Here is a 15,797-nt window from a genome sequence, read left to right as displayed (position 1 = left end):
GGTAGAAAATCAAGAGCAAATAATCAAATGTAGGGGTAGAAATGCATGATTAGATGTCAGCTGGTGACCAATAACTAAGACAGATAGATTTGTCTAAGAGTTGGTGCAAAACACCTTTAGCTATAGGTCTCAAGATGGCTCTGCACCAAATGTGCTTTCCTGGTTGTTTCGCATGAAACACTTCCATCCTTGTCCCCCTTCTATTTGTTTATTTATTTGATCGAATTTACTTACATATCCAGCACACCTTCACCAAAAAGGCATCTATTTTCTAGCAATCAAAGGGACCAAAAGATGGTGTTGAATCAGTATAATTAACAGAACCGACATGTCTTTGAAAGCGATCTGTAACTCAATCTAAACGCAACCCTAAAAACACTGTTGTCCGACGGAGCCCCACCCACCCTTTAGAACGCCCACACCGTGGTGGAAAAACCGCCGCGGTTAAGGCGTTAAGCAGCGCACTCCTTTTGTCTCTTCACATCCTGCTTTCCCCTCCTCATAGCCAGACATATTGTGTGTGTATTAACACATGTAATCAACCTGCACTGCAGTATCAAACATCAGGCAGACTAGACTAAATTGATAGAGTGCTGAGGATAGAAGTAACGATGACATAGTTGTAAGCCAAAATGTTAAGTCAGCAGGATCTGTAGCACGTGATATGATGTCTTAGCTAAGTAAGCAAACTGATAAAAGAGCACATCTGGTGGTGTGTTCACACGTACAGTCTCACAGAAGAAGACTGTTATGCCTCATGAGCCACTAGTGTTCTGGGAAAATCCATGCAGTTCTTTTCTACTCCGAGTAGCAAAGAAGACCACGAAAAAGAACATAAGCATCATAACTAGTTTTTTTTAAGTATCTGAACTCCATTCTAATATTCCCAAGGAAGAGAGAATAGGAGGGAAATGATAACCCAGAAATAACTAAATGGGAGAAATGTTGCGGTAAAATCACTATAAGCTTAAAAACATGCATTAGCCAGTAGGAGAAAATGTATCCAGCTCCAGCTCCGAAGTGCCATGTGCCATTGATCAAATCAAAAGCAGATACTTCATACAAAGATTAAGACAAAGAGAATTCAAAGTGTCTGACTTATGCTAGCAAACAGTTCAATAAAGAGCCACGTTGAAATGTTCTCTCAATGTTTCAAGCTTTATTACAAATGTCACAAAAAGATGTTAATATTTCACTTCTGTTCTTGGATTTTCGTCACAATAAAATACACTGAACATAATCTTCACAAAAGTTATTTACAAAAGTTTGAGCTATTGCCATTATAAATTACAATACCTTTTATTTAAGTATTAATTATTAAAAAAATTAAAAGCCACTGTTATTTGTAATATCAATACATCTAAGTCACGTAAATACAACACATATTGCATTACAAATGCTATAGGGGTCACATTTGTGAAAGGTATAACTATTGGCATTGTAAATGACAAAGCTATTAATTTCGCTATTTTCAAAACTAACACATAAATAAAAAAAATTTCATTTACAATACCAATAGCTCAAACTTTCCTAATGCGAGACCTATTGCATTGCAAATGCTTGTTATCATTGGGGCACCGATTCCACAGGGCCCAATTTATTAATATGGTGGGGGATCAGCAGACGACCCCCTGCCCTTTTAATTTAAAAAAAAAAAAAAAAACTCCCTTGAAAGTGGGGTCCCCAGGGCCTATCGAAGCTCAGAGAGGGATACTTGCGCCCCCCCTTCCTCTTTCATTGAAAGAAAAGGCCATGGGGATGGGATCTACAGGACACCAGGCTCAGGGGGGGGGGGGCAGCGTGTCCTCCCTCCTTTTTTTAAAATTCTGGCACAAGGGATGTGGTCCCCAGGGTCTAATAAGGCTAGAGGATGAGGGCCACACAGTCTTTCTCCCCCACACCTTTAATTACATTTAAAAAATGGCCCTGAAGGATGGGGTCCACAGGGCCTAATAAGGCTTGGAGAGGGGCAGCATGTGCCCCCACCCTCCCTTTTAATAAAAAAAAGCCCAGAGGGATGGGGTACCCAGGGTCTAACCAAAGGGTCAAGTTACGTTCTAGTTAAGTAAATATAGCAGTGGTAACATTAACATATTGAACCAAAAATAAAATGAGAAATTCACCAGTAAGTAGAATCAGCTTATGGCCTCACATATTACATATTTCATGACATGTCCTGAGAGCTCATTTATAATATCACAGATGATAATTCGAATGACCTCACTGATTACATCATCCAATGAGTCTGTTGGTTTGTTTTATAGTTTACATGGTGGTGGCTAATGGCCAAATTACTTTTCTGCCTAATTTTGTACAGCCTATGTCGAGCTAATTGTTGTGTTTACAAAATGCATGTGCTCCTAACGCACCATAGGTGTGTACAGTTATTAAATAAATAAACAAAGGAAGAGTGTCCGTCAGTGTGGCGTTAATAAAGTGAAAATAGCACGTAAGAATATGAGGCCAGCTGTAGTTGGTCAGAGGACTGGACCAACTTTCAAGAAAAAATACATGATTTTTTCAGGAAACCCTACCTCACCCTAGTGGTGACATGCTTCATCATCGGGTCCACTAGGGAGATCGAGTACCTCCCCAGTGTGCTGCGACGCCAGGAGACTGCGGAGCAGGTTTGTGAGAGTGAAAAGTGAAAAAGTTAAGTGTGGTTAAAAATGTCAGAGGTTGTACCAAAAAATCATTTATTAGCTAGTCAACTTGACATATTAAAATTAAAGACTATGTGCAGGGAAACTAACCAAAAGAAATACTGGTGTTTCCCTGTTAGGGGAAGGTCAACATGTTTCTGCCCTTTAAGTGTATGAATTTACAGGGCTTTCATCAGGACCAGTATGCGAGTGTTGCCTCAACAGGTATAGGCGCGCTAAGGCCCACCCTGCCGAAGGCAGTGAAAGTTAAAAATAGCACTATGTGTAAAAATTGGTGCGTTAAAAATACAAACCAAAAGGCTAGGGGATTTACCTCTGTTGCGAGGAGCCCAGAAGTCTGTAGACAAATGATAGACAGACAGACAAACAACACACAAAACATATAAACAAGAACAAACAATCATTATTGATCATGTTTTATGGCCATTACACTAATAGTGTGGCGTGATACGTGCTAACAAACCTATCAATGGCCGTGGCCGAGATGGATGACATTGCAGAATAGAAGTTGTGCCCAAGAACCCAGGGTGATGGGCCTCAACTAGAACCAGAGTCGAGTAATCTGGCACAAGGCGTTGCACAATTGGTGAGGCAATTTAAATGGAGGCTTGCAGTGCTAAGTCCATCCGTGTGGGAAGCCAGGCGGCTGCCCGTAATTATAACACTACCTATAGTAAGGCGGCGGAGAAATAATCCCCGAGGTGTAGCGTAAAAAACAGTGCTACGTTGTGGTTACTCGTAGCCCTGCTGGCCGTGGAATTAGAGAACTAATTAGGCACGCAAAGTAATGAAACATATAAGTGAAACAATCCTCACTTGTACTCAATGTGAACCACGCCCAATAGATTCAGGGGGGCGGGGGTGGGAGCGACAATGGCACACCCGATTAAGGTAAAAACAAACACACAACGAGTTTAAAGAATCTGGCAGGATCTCACACACAAACACTTAGCTTCAGAGGATGTCCAAAGAGTTGATCTTCCGCCCGCAACGCTCAGCACCCACTCGGCACCTAGCTGTCCCCCGCTGGATCTCGTGGATCCCGAGCGAGGGGCAAGCCTGGCGCTAAGAGGGGGAGGCGTTGAGGCGTCCGCCAATGGGAGACGCTTGTTTGACAGAGAGGCTTGGGAAGCAAGCCCTGTGCTCCCGCGAGCAATGTACTCGAGGCGCCGAGTTCCAAAGGAGGCTTGGAATACAAGCTTCGTGCGCATGCGCGCGCAAGACTAGAGGCAACGATTATTTGGAAACGAGGCTTGGCAAGCAAGCCTCAGAGAGTCAAGTAATTGGGCTTTGAAACGGAGGTCCGTTTTAGATTTGCAATGCGGACTATATTGGCAATAGAAGTTCATGGCTGATTCTGAAGGATAGCTTATGAAAAATTGATTTCAGCAAGTCAAAAAGTAAAAAAGTAAATGACTAGTTAGGATTACAATGAGAGATGCACCAGGAGAATTATTAGTAGAAATGTGATACATTGTTTTCACATAGTTAGAGCTGCAGTCTTGGTTGATACCCTCATATAGAAAAAAATCTTATTTTGATCATTGTTACTGTTTCAGAACACTGGCCCAAGGTATTTGATCGTTTAGTCCCTGGATATGTGTATTGAGTCTATAGACCCAGCGCTGCTCTTTTTCAAACAGGATGTTCTCTCTGTTCCTGGGGTTATTGACCTGTTCGATCACTGTCCAGGTCATATCATTGGGGGTATGATTTGCCTGCAGAAAATGTTCGCTGAGTTTGGTGGTTACTTTCTTGCAGCAAACATTACTGCGATGTTCGCCAATGCGTGTCTTGACTTTCCGGGTTGTCATGCCCACATATCTCTTGGCACACGGGCAAGTAATCAGATATATAACATTGGTGGAGTTACAGTTAGTATGGGATTTTTGGGTCCATACTTTGCCCGGTTCCAGATTTAGCTGTTTGGTGTGGGTGGTTAAATGGCAGACACTGCAGTCAGTACATGGAAAATGCCCAGTAATGGGGGGTAAGTGCCATGGTTCAGTGACGGATCTGGTAAGTGATGACGGGCATGTTAAAGGTCTTGTATGAACCAGGGCATCCTTAAGACTCCTGCCCTTTTTAAAGGAAAAAAGTGGTTTTTCCCAATCACCCATGCTACTGGTGATAATTCTCCAGTTCTTATTTATAGACTTTTTGACATTGTCTGAGAGCGTGCTATAAGTAGTCACACATGTTAATGGTACATCAGTGTCATTTTTCACATTCTCTTCAAGGAGGGCATCCCGAGGTTGATTCCGGGCCCTGGTCTGTCCTTTGTTGAGGATTCCTTGAGGGTAGCCTCTTTGTCTCAGTTTAACAGTTAGGTCCTTTGCCTGTGTTTTATAGTCTGTAGTGCTGCTGCAGTTTCTTCTCAAGCGGAGGTATTGCCCGTAGGGCAGGTTTTCACGCAGTGGCCTTGGATGGAAGCTGCTGAATTGCAGAAGATTGTTCCTTGCCGTAGGTTTATGATGAGTCACAGTAGTGAGAGATGTTCCCTCGATCCTTATCACTACATCCAAGAAAACTATTGATTCTTTGCTGTGATTGTGAGTGAATCTTAGATAAGGGTCAAGGGTATTGACCCAACTCAGGAACTCAATGAGACTGTTTTCAGTACCATTCCATAGTATGAGAATGTCATCAATGTACCTCCTCCATAATCCTATGGAGGAGGCAAAGGGGTTGGATGTAGGCAGGATATGCTTGGTCTCAAAATCGTATACGTACAACCCCGCTATGCTAGGAGTGAAGGTGCTGCCCATTGAGGTCCCTGTGCATTGGAGGTACAGTTGCCCCTTGTATTCAAAGTAATTTTCTTTAAGTGCCATCCTTGCACATTGTAGGATGAACGCCTTTGGGGTGGTGTATTCCCAGTTCACTGTGTCAAGTGCTTGTGCCAGTACCCGTAGTGTTTCTTCCTGGGGGATACTGGTGTACAGACTCTCTATGTCCATAGTGACCAGGATGACAGAGTCTGGTTCAAAAGAGATGTCATTCAGTAGCCTGAGAAGGCTTTTTGTGTCCTTCAGGTAGGTGCTGGAATTTTGCACTATCGGTTTTAGATAGTGGTTGCAGAAAGTGGATAGGGGTTCCAGCACTGAGCCAATGCCAGATACGATGGGGCGACCTGGTGGCGGTAATACATTTTTGTGTGTTTTTGGCAATGTATAAAAATATGGGATCATTGGACCCCTGCCATAAGGTATGCCGCCTCGTGAGGTGAGATATGTTCGTTCAGCTCTGCCTCTCGTACAAATGTGGCTATTCGTGCTTTCATTTCAGCAGTTGGGTCTGTGGTAAGAGGGGTGTAGTTGGTTCTGTCATTTAGAAGAGTCAAGCATGCTGTATCGTAATCCGCAGTATCCTGGATAACAATCCCACCGCCCTTGTCGGCTGGTTTTATGACAATGTCTTTGTCATTTTTCAAGTTCTCAAGGGCTTTGTGTTCTGCCGCCGAGAAATTGTTGAACCGTTTGGGATTTTCAAAGGCTTCCAGATCTTTAGTGACAGCCTGTTCGAAAGTCGTGATTGCTGCGGGTATGGTATGTGGTGGTGGCATGAAAGTCGATTTAGGTCTGAATTTAGTGTCAAACTCTTGTTCATTAGTTTCAGACTGCTCTTTTGACTCAAACAACGCCTTGAGTTTAAGTTTTCTAAAAAATTGTGCGAGCTCACAATGGAGTCGAAATTTGTCCGGACGTGAAGTAGGGACAAAACCTAAACCCTTCTCTAGGACTTTCGTCTCTTCCGGCGTTAGAATTTTCTTTGAAAGGTTTGTCACAAGACTTAAACCGCACTCGTGCTGGCTGTTGCTGTTCGACTGCGAGTGTGTTTCCCCACTGCGTCTTCGTCCTCCCAGGTCACTTGTGTGTTCCCTCTGCTCCGTCCCCATCCCCGCCCGCCTCTCCCTAAAAAGGCATGGGTGGGTGATTTTGGGGAAAAAGGGGTTGCATGTAGGGGTTCCAGTTCATCATCGGGAACTGGGGTTGTTGGTAAAACAAAGGTGGGGGACCATTGTTTGGATGACCATAATTCTGCCATCTTGGTTGTTGTGTAGGATAATTAAATCTGCCTCTCCCTCCTCTACGTCCTCTTTGTTTTGGGCTCTGGTTGCTCGTAGTGCTCCCACTAGACGAGTGGCTGTCTGAATCATCAGATTTGTTAGTGTCCTTTTTCGGTGCACTATAGTTAGGATCAGAGTAGGGGTATACACGGCCAGCAGGGCTACGAGTAACCACAACGTAGCACTGTTTTTTACGCTACACCTCGGGGATTATTTCTCCGCCGCCTTACTATAGGTAGTGTTATAATTACGGGCAGCCGCCTGGCTTCCCACACGGATGGACTTAGCACTGCAAGCCTCCATTTAAATTGCCTCACCAATTGTGCAACGCCTTGTGCCAGATTACTCGACTCTGGTTCTAGTTGAGGCCCATCACCCTGGTTCTTGGGCACAACTTATATTCTGCAATGTCATCCATCTCGGCCACGGCCATTGATAGGTTTGTTAGCACGTATCACGCCACACTATTAGTGTAATGGCCATAAAACATGATCAATAATGATTGTTTGTTCTTGTTTATATGTTTTGTGTGTTGTTTGTCTGTCTGTCTATCATTTGTCTACAGACTTCTGGGCTCCTCGCAACAGAGGTAAATCCCCTAGCCTTTTGGTTTGTATTTTTAACGCACCAATTTTTACACATAGTGCTATTTTTAACTTTCACTGCCTTCGGCAGGGTGGGCCTTAGCGCGCCTACACCTGTTGAGGCAACACTCGCATACTGGTCCTGATGAAAGCCCTGTAAATTCATACACTTAAAGGGCAGAAACATGTTGACCTTCCCCTAACAGGGAAACACCAGTATTTCTTTTGGTTAGTTTCCCTGCACATAGTCTTTAATTTTAATATGTCAAGTTGACCAGCTAATAAATGATTTTTTGGTACAACCTCTGACATTTTTAACCACACTTAACTTTTTTACTCTTCACTCTCACAAACCTGCTCCGCAGTCTCCTGGCGTCGCAGCACACTGGGGAGGTACTCGATCTCCCTAGTGGACCCGATGATGAAGCATGTCACCACTAGGGTGAGTGAGGGTTTCCTGAAAAAATCATGTATTTTTTCTTGAAAGTTGGTCCAGTCCTCTGACCAACTACAGCTGGCCTCATATTCTTACGTGCTATTTTCACTTTATTAACGCCACACTGACGGACACTCTTCCTTTGTTTATTTATCTATTGACTGGGGACTAAGAGTGCCCTTGAACCCTGTCTCTCCCTTTGTTGACGGTGTACAGTTATTAAACATGTTGTAAATATTTGTATTGAAGAGTAATTGTGCGTAGGTGACTGTTCACGACTTCTGTTCATTATGTTCCATAAAAATGTTTTGGTACTGCAGAAAATTTTTCTAGCAGGACAAAGATTCTATGTAAAACATACTAAGTATTGTTATGAGCCATGAGTTATTAGACCGAATAGTCTAAGCAGGACAAATTCTACTTAACATAGAACACTGTGTGCACTAGGTGCTAACCTAGGTACATGTGCTTGTTCTGCTTCGAAAGATGGGTTATCTGTAAAGTATTTACCACAGTATGAATACTACAGATAGTATGATCTTTCGCACCTTCAGAACTTGGTTATTTCAAGTGAATAGTCGTTGAGTGTTCATTGTTCTTGTACATAATTTTAAATACTCTGTGGTGTATTTTGCATGAGAATTTCACTGTCTGCAAACAGTGTTGCACAAAGTAAACTCTCTCCATAGAGTACACAATGTTAACAGCATCAGCTTTTCTGCTTTTATCCACTTCTTTTCTCAGTGTAGGTTCAGTAACTGTTAGGGGTTTGATACACATAAAGCCTGTCCCTATTCGGGCATTAATTATGTAAAGGGGCTTCAGTTCCCTGAACAGTTGTAAACATAATGAACACCGTGAGCAGGATAGGGGCCCATTTCACCTGTGGTTCATAGTCAATATGAACTCAGTGAACCATAAAGCGTATGGAATAGGGTCAGCGTTGCACATAACACAAGTTTGCTTTACCTATGGGGGTTAATTGTATGATAGCAGTAATGGTGCTACATAATATTCTGTGCTATTTTGCACTTACTTTCATAACTCCAATGCTATACCTGTTTATAGAGTAATGTGTACAAAATAAGCTTGGGAGATGTCATAAATGATGCCATAGAACATCATATGTTATGTAATATGCGCGTCATAAACCGTGCATGGTGGGGGTGCAAGTTATAATTAGCTCTGCTTACTGTAACTGGTAAATATCTGTGCTGTTCAAAATGTTAGTTGTCACTGACTCATTCACCTAACCATGTTACTTTAAACGTTGTTTTTTCAGTGAATATATGCATTTATATAGATATATAAAATTTGTGTATCTGTGTATATGCGGATATATGTGTGTGTATAATGTGTGTGAATATATATCACTGAACATTTTGAAGATATTATTACAACTATAAAGTCACTTTAATCTTTGATTTTTACATTTGCATAGAATTTCTGTATTTTTGGTTATGTAAAGTAAGATGTCCATCACTATGTGCAGCATAGGGTTTGGCGCGTGGTCGAGCTGCTTGCTCAGTACCCTGGTGCCGCCCAAACCCCTTTGCGTTTTAATTTTTTGTCTATGCCACGGATCTGCAGATCCACGGATTCTCCAGGGGGCGGCGCTGAGCGATGAATCAGAGTATCCACAGAACGGCCTACCATGCCCCCTTACTTATGATTTTAAAAACATTATTTAGTACTCTGGGACAGTGTCCCTGTATACTAAAATGGCAGTTGCAACATTTTCTTTTAATGGTAATTTGTATTGGAAAAAAAATTATAGGGCCCCACCTTTTTCTCTGCCCCTGCTTGACCGCTCACCCCAAAAATGTCCTGGAAGGAGCTGAGGTAGATGTGGCTTTTTTTGTTTTAAACTATGGCAAAGTTATTAGGGTAACAAAAAATGCTTTTCCTAGGGAAAGGTGTTACTAACTGTAATTGCGCCACTGGGTTATTTAGGTGTGTGTGTGTGGGTGGTTGTGTATATATATATTTATGTATGTGTTTATTTGTATGTATGTATATGTGTGTGCAGTTTGATGATTCTTGAGAAGAATAGGTCATTTACCTTTGGTAACCCTTTCTCTGGTGTGTAGTTTTCCCATACATTCCTCCTCCCACCTCTTATATGTAGGTGGCCTTATAATTATACCGTAACCTTCCATCCCATTCATTTTAAATTTTTTGTTTAACTCACTCTTCATATCATCCTGATCCTCGTCCAAAAGTAAGGTCACCAGCTTCCTTGGTACATTTTACATACTAAAAGATTCATAATGAGGAATATGCATTAAGATTATGTATTCATTAGAAAAAAGGACACCAAAGTGAATATATTTTTCTTAAGAGTTGGGTATGTACTATTGATGGTTGCATTCGTTCCTTCTCAAATAGCATCTTTGTTTCTTCCAGCCATTCAGAAAATTATTTTTGTAGCAGAGATTGGTAAAACTTGTTCTCTTCTAATTTCCTTTCTTTCTACTGTCTATAGGAGAATGCAGATATGTTCAAAGGTAGACCTTGTAAAGAAGTGTATGCCAACGAGTACTTTCCTGAGGGCATCACTAACGGAGCCAAGTGGTACAACGTACCAGGTAAAAGTTCCAGCTACATCCCACTTAATGTTATCAATACTTTCAATTTTCTGCTTACAGCCATTGTTGTGTTAATTACAGTGTAACCAATGTCTCTATTATCCACGTAAATAGTACTTTTTTAGGTCGAGCTGGAGTTAGCATCCCAAGGATGCGTCCAGTCTCGACAACTTTAGTGATCCGTCTCGGGGGAATGAGGGACAAGAGGGTGCCACGCGCTTCTCTTGTGCTGGATTTGACTGCGTGCACGCGCAGCGACACTCACGCATGCGCACATACACAGCCACACGCATACACAGGCACACACACACACACACACACACACACCCCCGTCGCCGCCGCACTTACACACACACTAGCGCACCTACACACACACACACACAGAGACCCCCCCACACACACACACCAGCGCACCTACACACACGCACATATACAAAGACTCCCCGCCGCCGCCATCGCACACATACACACACACACACACACAAGCGCACCTCCCACCCCTAGAACTAAGCCCCATTTACCGCCATTCGGGACTTCTGTAGCCGGGGCTCTCCCTCGGGCATGGGAGCCCCGCTCTCAGGCACTCCGTAGGCGCATGCGCGGGACTTCCGAAGACTGAAGTCCCGCCCAAAGGAACTGGCTCAAACGCATGCGCAGTGACCAGACGCTCCAGCCAAAGCAGCTCTGCGCCTCCTCGCACCTGGCCCATACGAAACTTGTCTTTATTGAAGTAAGAGCAAGACCAGAAGATGACTTAAGAAAGCAAAATAGCATTGTGTGTCATAAACGCACTGCATTGTCTCAATTGTTTCAAAAGTTTTTCTCGTCTCAGGGTTCAGCCGCCTTCTTCCTCCGTTTTGTCGTGGTCGCTGTGAATCGGGATGGGGTAGAGTAGCTTGTCCTGGACCCGGCTTCCTTGTGCCTCGGTGACACTGATCACTGCACACCATTCAGATCTGGGCCGCTGCGCGCGCTGCTCTGGGCTCTGCTTGTGGGAGGTGTCGGTGGGTGGGGCTGTGCTGCCTTCTAGCGAAGGTGCTTTGCTGTAACCTGAGATTTGGAAGTTGGTAACCATGGTCACAGGTACACACACGAGAGGGAGGCGCACAGGTGGTTCACACGAGAACGCCCCCTGCACAGGTAAAACATACGCCCCCTGCTCGCAGAGACCAGGCAGACAGGCAGACAGACACCCTGGCCTGCCTCTTCCTCCTGCTCCCCTCTTCCTCCTGCTCCCCTCTCTCGGCTTCGCCCAGACCAGTATCCCCCAGACCAGTATCCCCCTCATCAGGCCGGCCACCTGCGACGCCTCGCAGTTCTTTAACACGGCCACCCTGGGGTGCAGCAGCTGTGGGACAAACAGCATCAAGAGTGCTGATGGTGAGTGGGGGCGGAGGGGGCTTGGGTCAAGGTTACTGATGTAGGAAACCCGGAAACGAAGCTTTTTTCCGATAATTTGCATTACCTTTGCTTGGAAAAAGGCAGTATGTTTGGATCTGCTTGCAGAATGACAAGTCTGATGAAACTCCAGATTTAAACACAATTGCCATAAAATGCAGTACTGTTGTATATTCCCAACAGCCAGGAATTGCGCCTGCTTCAGAGTCGCCGCCCTCTTCTGAAAGGAGCAACAGTGCAGAACATTCTCCGTTCAATGCTGATAAAGTGATTTATTCACAGCTTGTGTTTCTCCAGTGCTCCCTCTCACCAAGATTAGTGGCGGCTGGTGAAATTTGAAAGTGGTGTGGCATAAACGTTTGGGATGACTTATGTAGTGAGCGACGTGGGCAAGCTTAATGGACAAACATGAGGTGCAGTGATCCTCTTCATCAGTTACAGCTTCACGATCACTCTTAATCCCCTGAAGGTAGGCATCAGTTACAGCTTCACGATCACTCTGAATCCCGTGAAGGTAGGCATCAGTTACAGCTTCACGATCACTCTGAATCCCCTGCAGGCAGAGCAGCAGCTACATCTTCATATTGACCCTGAATCCCATGCAGATATGCAGCAGTCCCTTCATTGTCACTCTGAATGCCCTGCAGGTAGGGCACCAGTTACAGCTTCAGATCACTCTGAATGCCCTGCTGGTAGGGCAGCAGTTACATCTGACCCGGAGGACTGGATTGGGTGCTTTACGTGGGCCGTATAAATCATTGTGGAACCTGTCTCTAGTCATCCCCAATTTTTCAAATTTCGCCATAGTATCGTTTTCATGAAACGTCTGTTGAAATTAATATGTGAGGTTTTGTAGAACACTTTTCTGGTAAAGAACTGAAGATATAAAGCAAGAGTGCTGGTACGCTAAAGCAAGAGCCACAAACGTGTGAGATAGTGTTTGAAATGGAAAAATAGAGGTGCAAGGACCCTATACCACAGTACCTGCTTACTTTTAAAAGTACCGGTACCGGGTCTGTGAACTTTTTATTACACCGGCAATCGGCCGATAATTACATTTCACGTGTCTGGTGCTTTCCCCAGTCTCTGCCCCAATATATTTGATCTCTTCTCCCACCAGATGTATGTACTAAGATGAAACGCTTTCCACACGTTGAACGCACATTTTTATTTTGAAGAAAATTTTTCATATTTGAACATGATGGTTTTATTATTTATATGGCAACAATTTTTCGGGGCTCGCTCGTTTCATGCCTGGGTTCATAGAGCAGTGTGGCTCTCCCGGTTTGTTGACTAGCCCACATCTACCACGAACGTTTGAGTGTTTGTTGTTTTCAGTAAGGGTTATTTTTTAAAAATATTATATCCACTTCCTGATTGCTGAAAACCCGAAATGGTATTATCATCAAATGTTATGCCGTGTAGTCATTACATGTGTTTCGTTGTTGTTTTTGCCACATTGTCCTTGGAGGTTGGGCTCATAGCAGAACTGAAGTGTCACTGCCTGTCCTACGGCCAAGTTAGGTGCGGAAGACTGAATGGCCATTTTCAGACCTCGAACCGTGATATGGCTTTGAATAAATCGGGTATTTTTCCCGCAGGTGTAAATCTGTACTCATTCACAGGACTATTTTTCAGCTACAGGGATTGCTGGCTGCCTTTTCATCTCGAATTGAAAATTGTATTGATGCCGTTTACAATAAGAACTAATTAAAGATATGTTTTTGAATGTGCAGTTTGAGTCTACCTTTACAAAAAATAGACTATACCTTTCGTTTTATAAGACATTTGAGTTTGTCAGACTTTACTAAAACTCCAGTGGGTTATGCCTTCATTCGGCAGTTTAAAGGCACCACATGACTTCAGGAGGTGAACGTGCCTGGGCTTACATTTCGTTTTAGAAAAAAAAGGAAAAAACCCAAAACAAACAAACCATTTGTAGTCACCAACTGCAATAAGCACATCTGCAAACAGTTTTACATGGCAGGCAGGCAAAATCAGTATGTCCCTGAGGTCAGGGCTTCTCAGGTGATTTTCAGCCTGTTCTTAACTGTGTTTCTGATTTGACAGCCCTTTTGTTTGGAGATTATTTTCCACCTAGGTTGGGTTTTCTTTGCATGGTTTTTCTTTTTTTCGTTTTTTTGTTCTTCCCTCAGTCTCTCGGGCGCCCCAGTCACCACCACAGAACCGACCCCAGGCTTGCTCCTATCTTTTTTCCATTCCAACATGATGGCGATGTATGTTGCGTCTCTTGTCTGTCAGTGGAGTGCAATGGTGTTATGTTAAGAGTCTATAACGCACCACGTATTTTTAGGTCTCGACCACCACCACAGCATCACTCAGCACTACCACAGCACTACTCAGCACCACCACAGCACTACTCAGCACCACCACAGCACCACTCAGCAACACCTCAGCACCACCAAAACATCAGTCAGCACCACCAAAGCAAATACACAGCACCACAAAAACAAAACTATGCACCAACACAGCAACACTCAACAAAATGACTACATTACTCGGCACCAGCCCAGCATAAGTCAACACAACAACAGCACCACTCAGCAACACCACTCAGCACCACCACAGCACCACTCAGCACCACACCAGCATCAATAAGGGACACACCAGCATCACTGGACACCACCACAGCACCACTCAGAAACGGCACAGCAGCAATCAGCCCAACACCAGCATCACTCAGCGCAACACCAAAATATATAAATAACACCCAAAGATCACTCATCGCCACATCAGCACCACTCAGCACCACCACAGCATCGCTCAGCACCACCACAGCATCGCTCAGCACAACCACAGCATCGCTCAGCACCACCACAGCATCACTCAGCACCACCACAGCATCACTCAGCACCACCCCAGCATCACTCAGCACCATCCCAGTATAACTCAGCACCACTCAGCACCACCCCAGCACCACTCAGCACCACCCCAGCACCACTCAGCACCACCCCAGCATCAATCTGCGCAACCATTCAACAACAACTGGTTAAAATATGTTCTCTCAATGTTTCAAACTTTATTACAAATGTCACAAAAAGATGTTAATATTTCACTTCTGTTCTTGGATTTTAGCACAATAAAATACACTGAACATAATCTTCACAAACGTTTTTTACAAAAGTTTAAGCTATTGCCATTATAAATTAAAATCACTTTTATTTAAGTATTATTTAAAAAAATTAAAAGCCATTGTAATTGGTAATATCAATACAGCTAAATCACGTAAATGCTATAGGTGTCACATTTGCGAAAGTTATAACTATTGGCATTGTAAATGACAAAGCGATTAATTTAACTATTTTCAAAACCAACACATAAATTTAAAAAAAATTGTCATTTACAAGACCAATAGCTCAAACTTTCCTAATGCGAGACCTATTGCATTGCAAATGCTTGTTCTTAACATGTTTTATATTGGCAAGACTGATAAATTAATGCTTTTGGAATCCTATGTTCCACAGTAAATTACATCTGGGGCAAAAAAAACTGCACACTTCAGTCAATGTTGCTGCAGATTATTTTGTGGAATTTATTTCCATCACGGTCCAGCTTAGAAGCTGCTTTTCAGTGCATTGTAAAATTACTCATTTATTAAATATTAAAATAAATGATTTTGTAAGTTCATTCTGTTTGGATAAAATAAAACCTGTATTCAGAAAACGGTCAATGTCTGTTACCCGGTAAACAAGCAGCTTTTTTAAGGCTTGAATTCTAGTGATTCTTTCCATTTGTATATTGGATGCTATCTTAAAGTTCTTTTGCAAAACAACGTTTTACAGATATTTAATTTTAATATTCGGTGACTTATCAAGTAAAAAATTTATGAATTGCACTTTACCCTCATGGAAATTACATAATAAATTACACAAAAGCTCTTTATTATAATGTGCACTTTAATATAATGCATGCTTCATTATAATGCACGCTTGTACTTGCCCTCATGTCTCTCCTGAAACAATGCTTGCGCTGTCGCTTTTTTGTTAGCTTGCAAAGGCCTTAAAACCTGCCCATTGCTTACCATTGGTTTGCTTCATC

The 15,797-nt window shown here is 43.1% G+C and overlaps 1 protein-coding gene across 1 annotated transcript in view; it reads left to right on the top strand.

The window, feature by feature from the left end:
- Positions 1 to 15,797, top strand: part of CPD (carboxypeptidase D) — an 839,931-nt gene that overhangs the window by 444,630 nt on the left and 379,504 nt on the right. Inside the window, exon 9 of the mRNA XM_086955076.1 lies at positions 10,238 to 10,340. Coding sequence (XP_086811202.1) covers positions 10,238 to 10,340 — 103 coding nt within the window. The remainder of the gene's footprint in view (positions 1 to 10,237; positions 10,341 to 15,797) is intronic.

The sequence above is a fragment of the Lissotriton vulgaris genome, chromosome 2_1 (genome assembly GCF_964263255.1).
Source record: "Lissotriton vulgaris chromosome 2_1, aLisVul1.2, whole genome shotgun sequence".
In the NCBI taxonomy this organism is placed as follows: Eukaryota; Metazoa; Chordata; class Amphibia; order Caudata; family Salamandridae; genus Lissotriton; species Lissotriton vulgaris.
The sequence above is the reverse complement of the archived record's forward strand: the minus strand, read 5'-3'. Positions and strand labels throughout refer to the sequence as shown.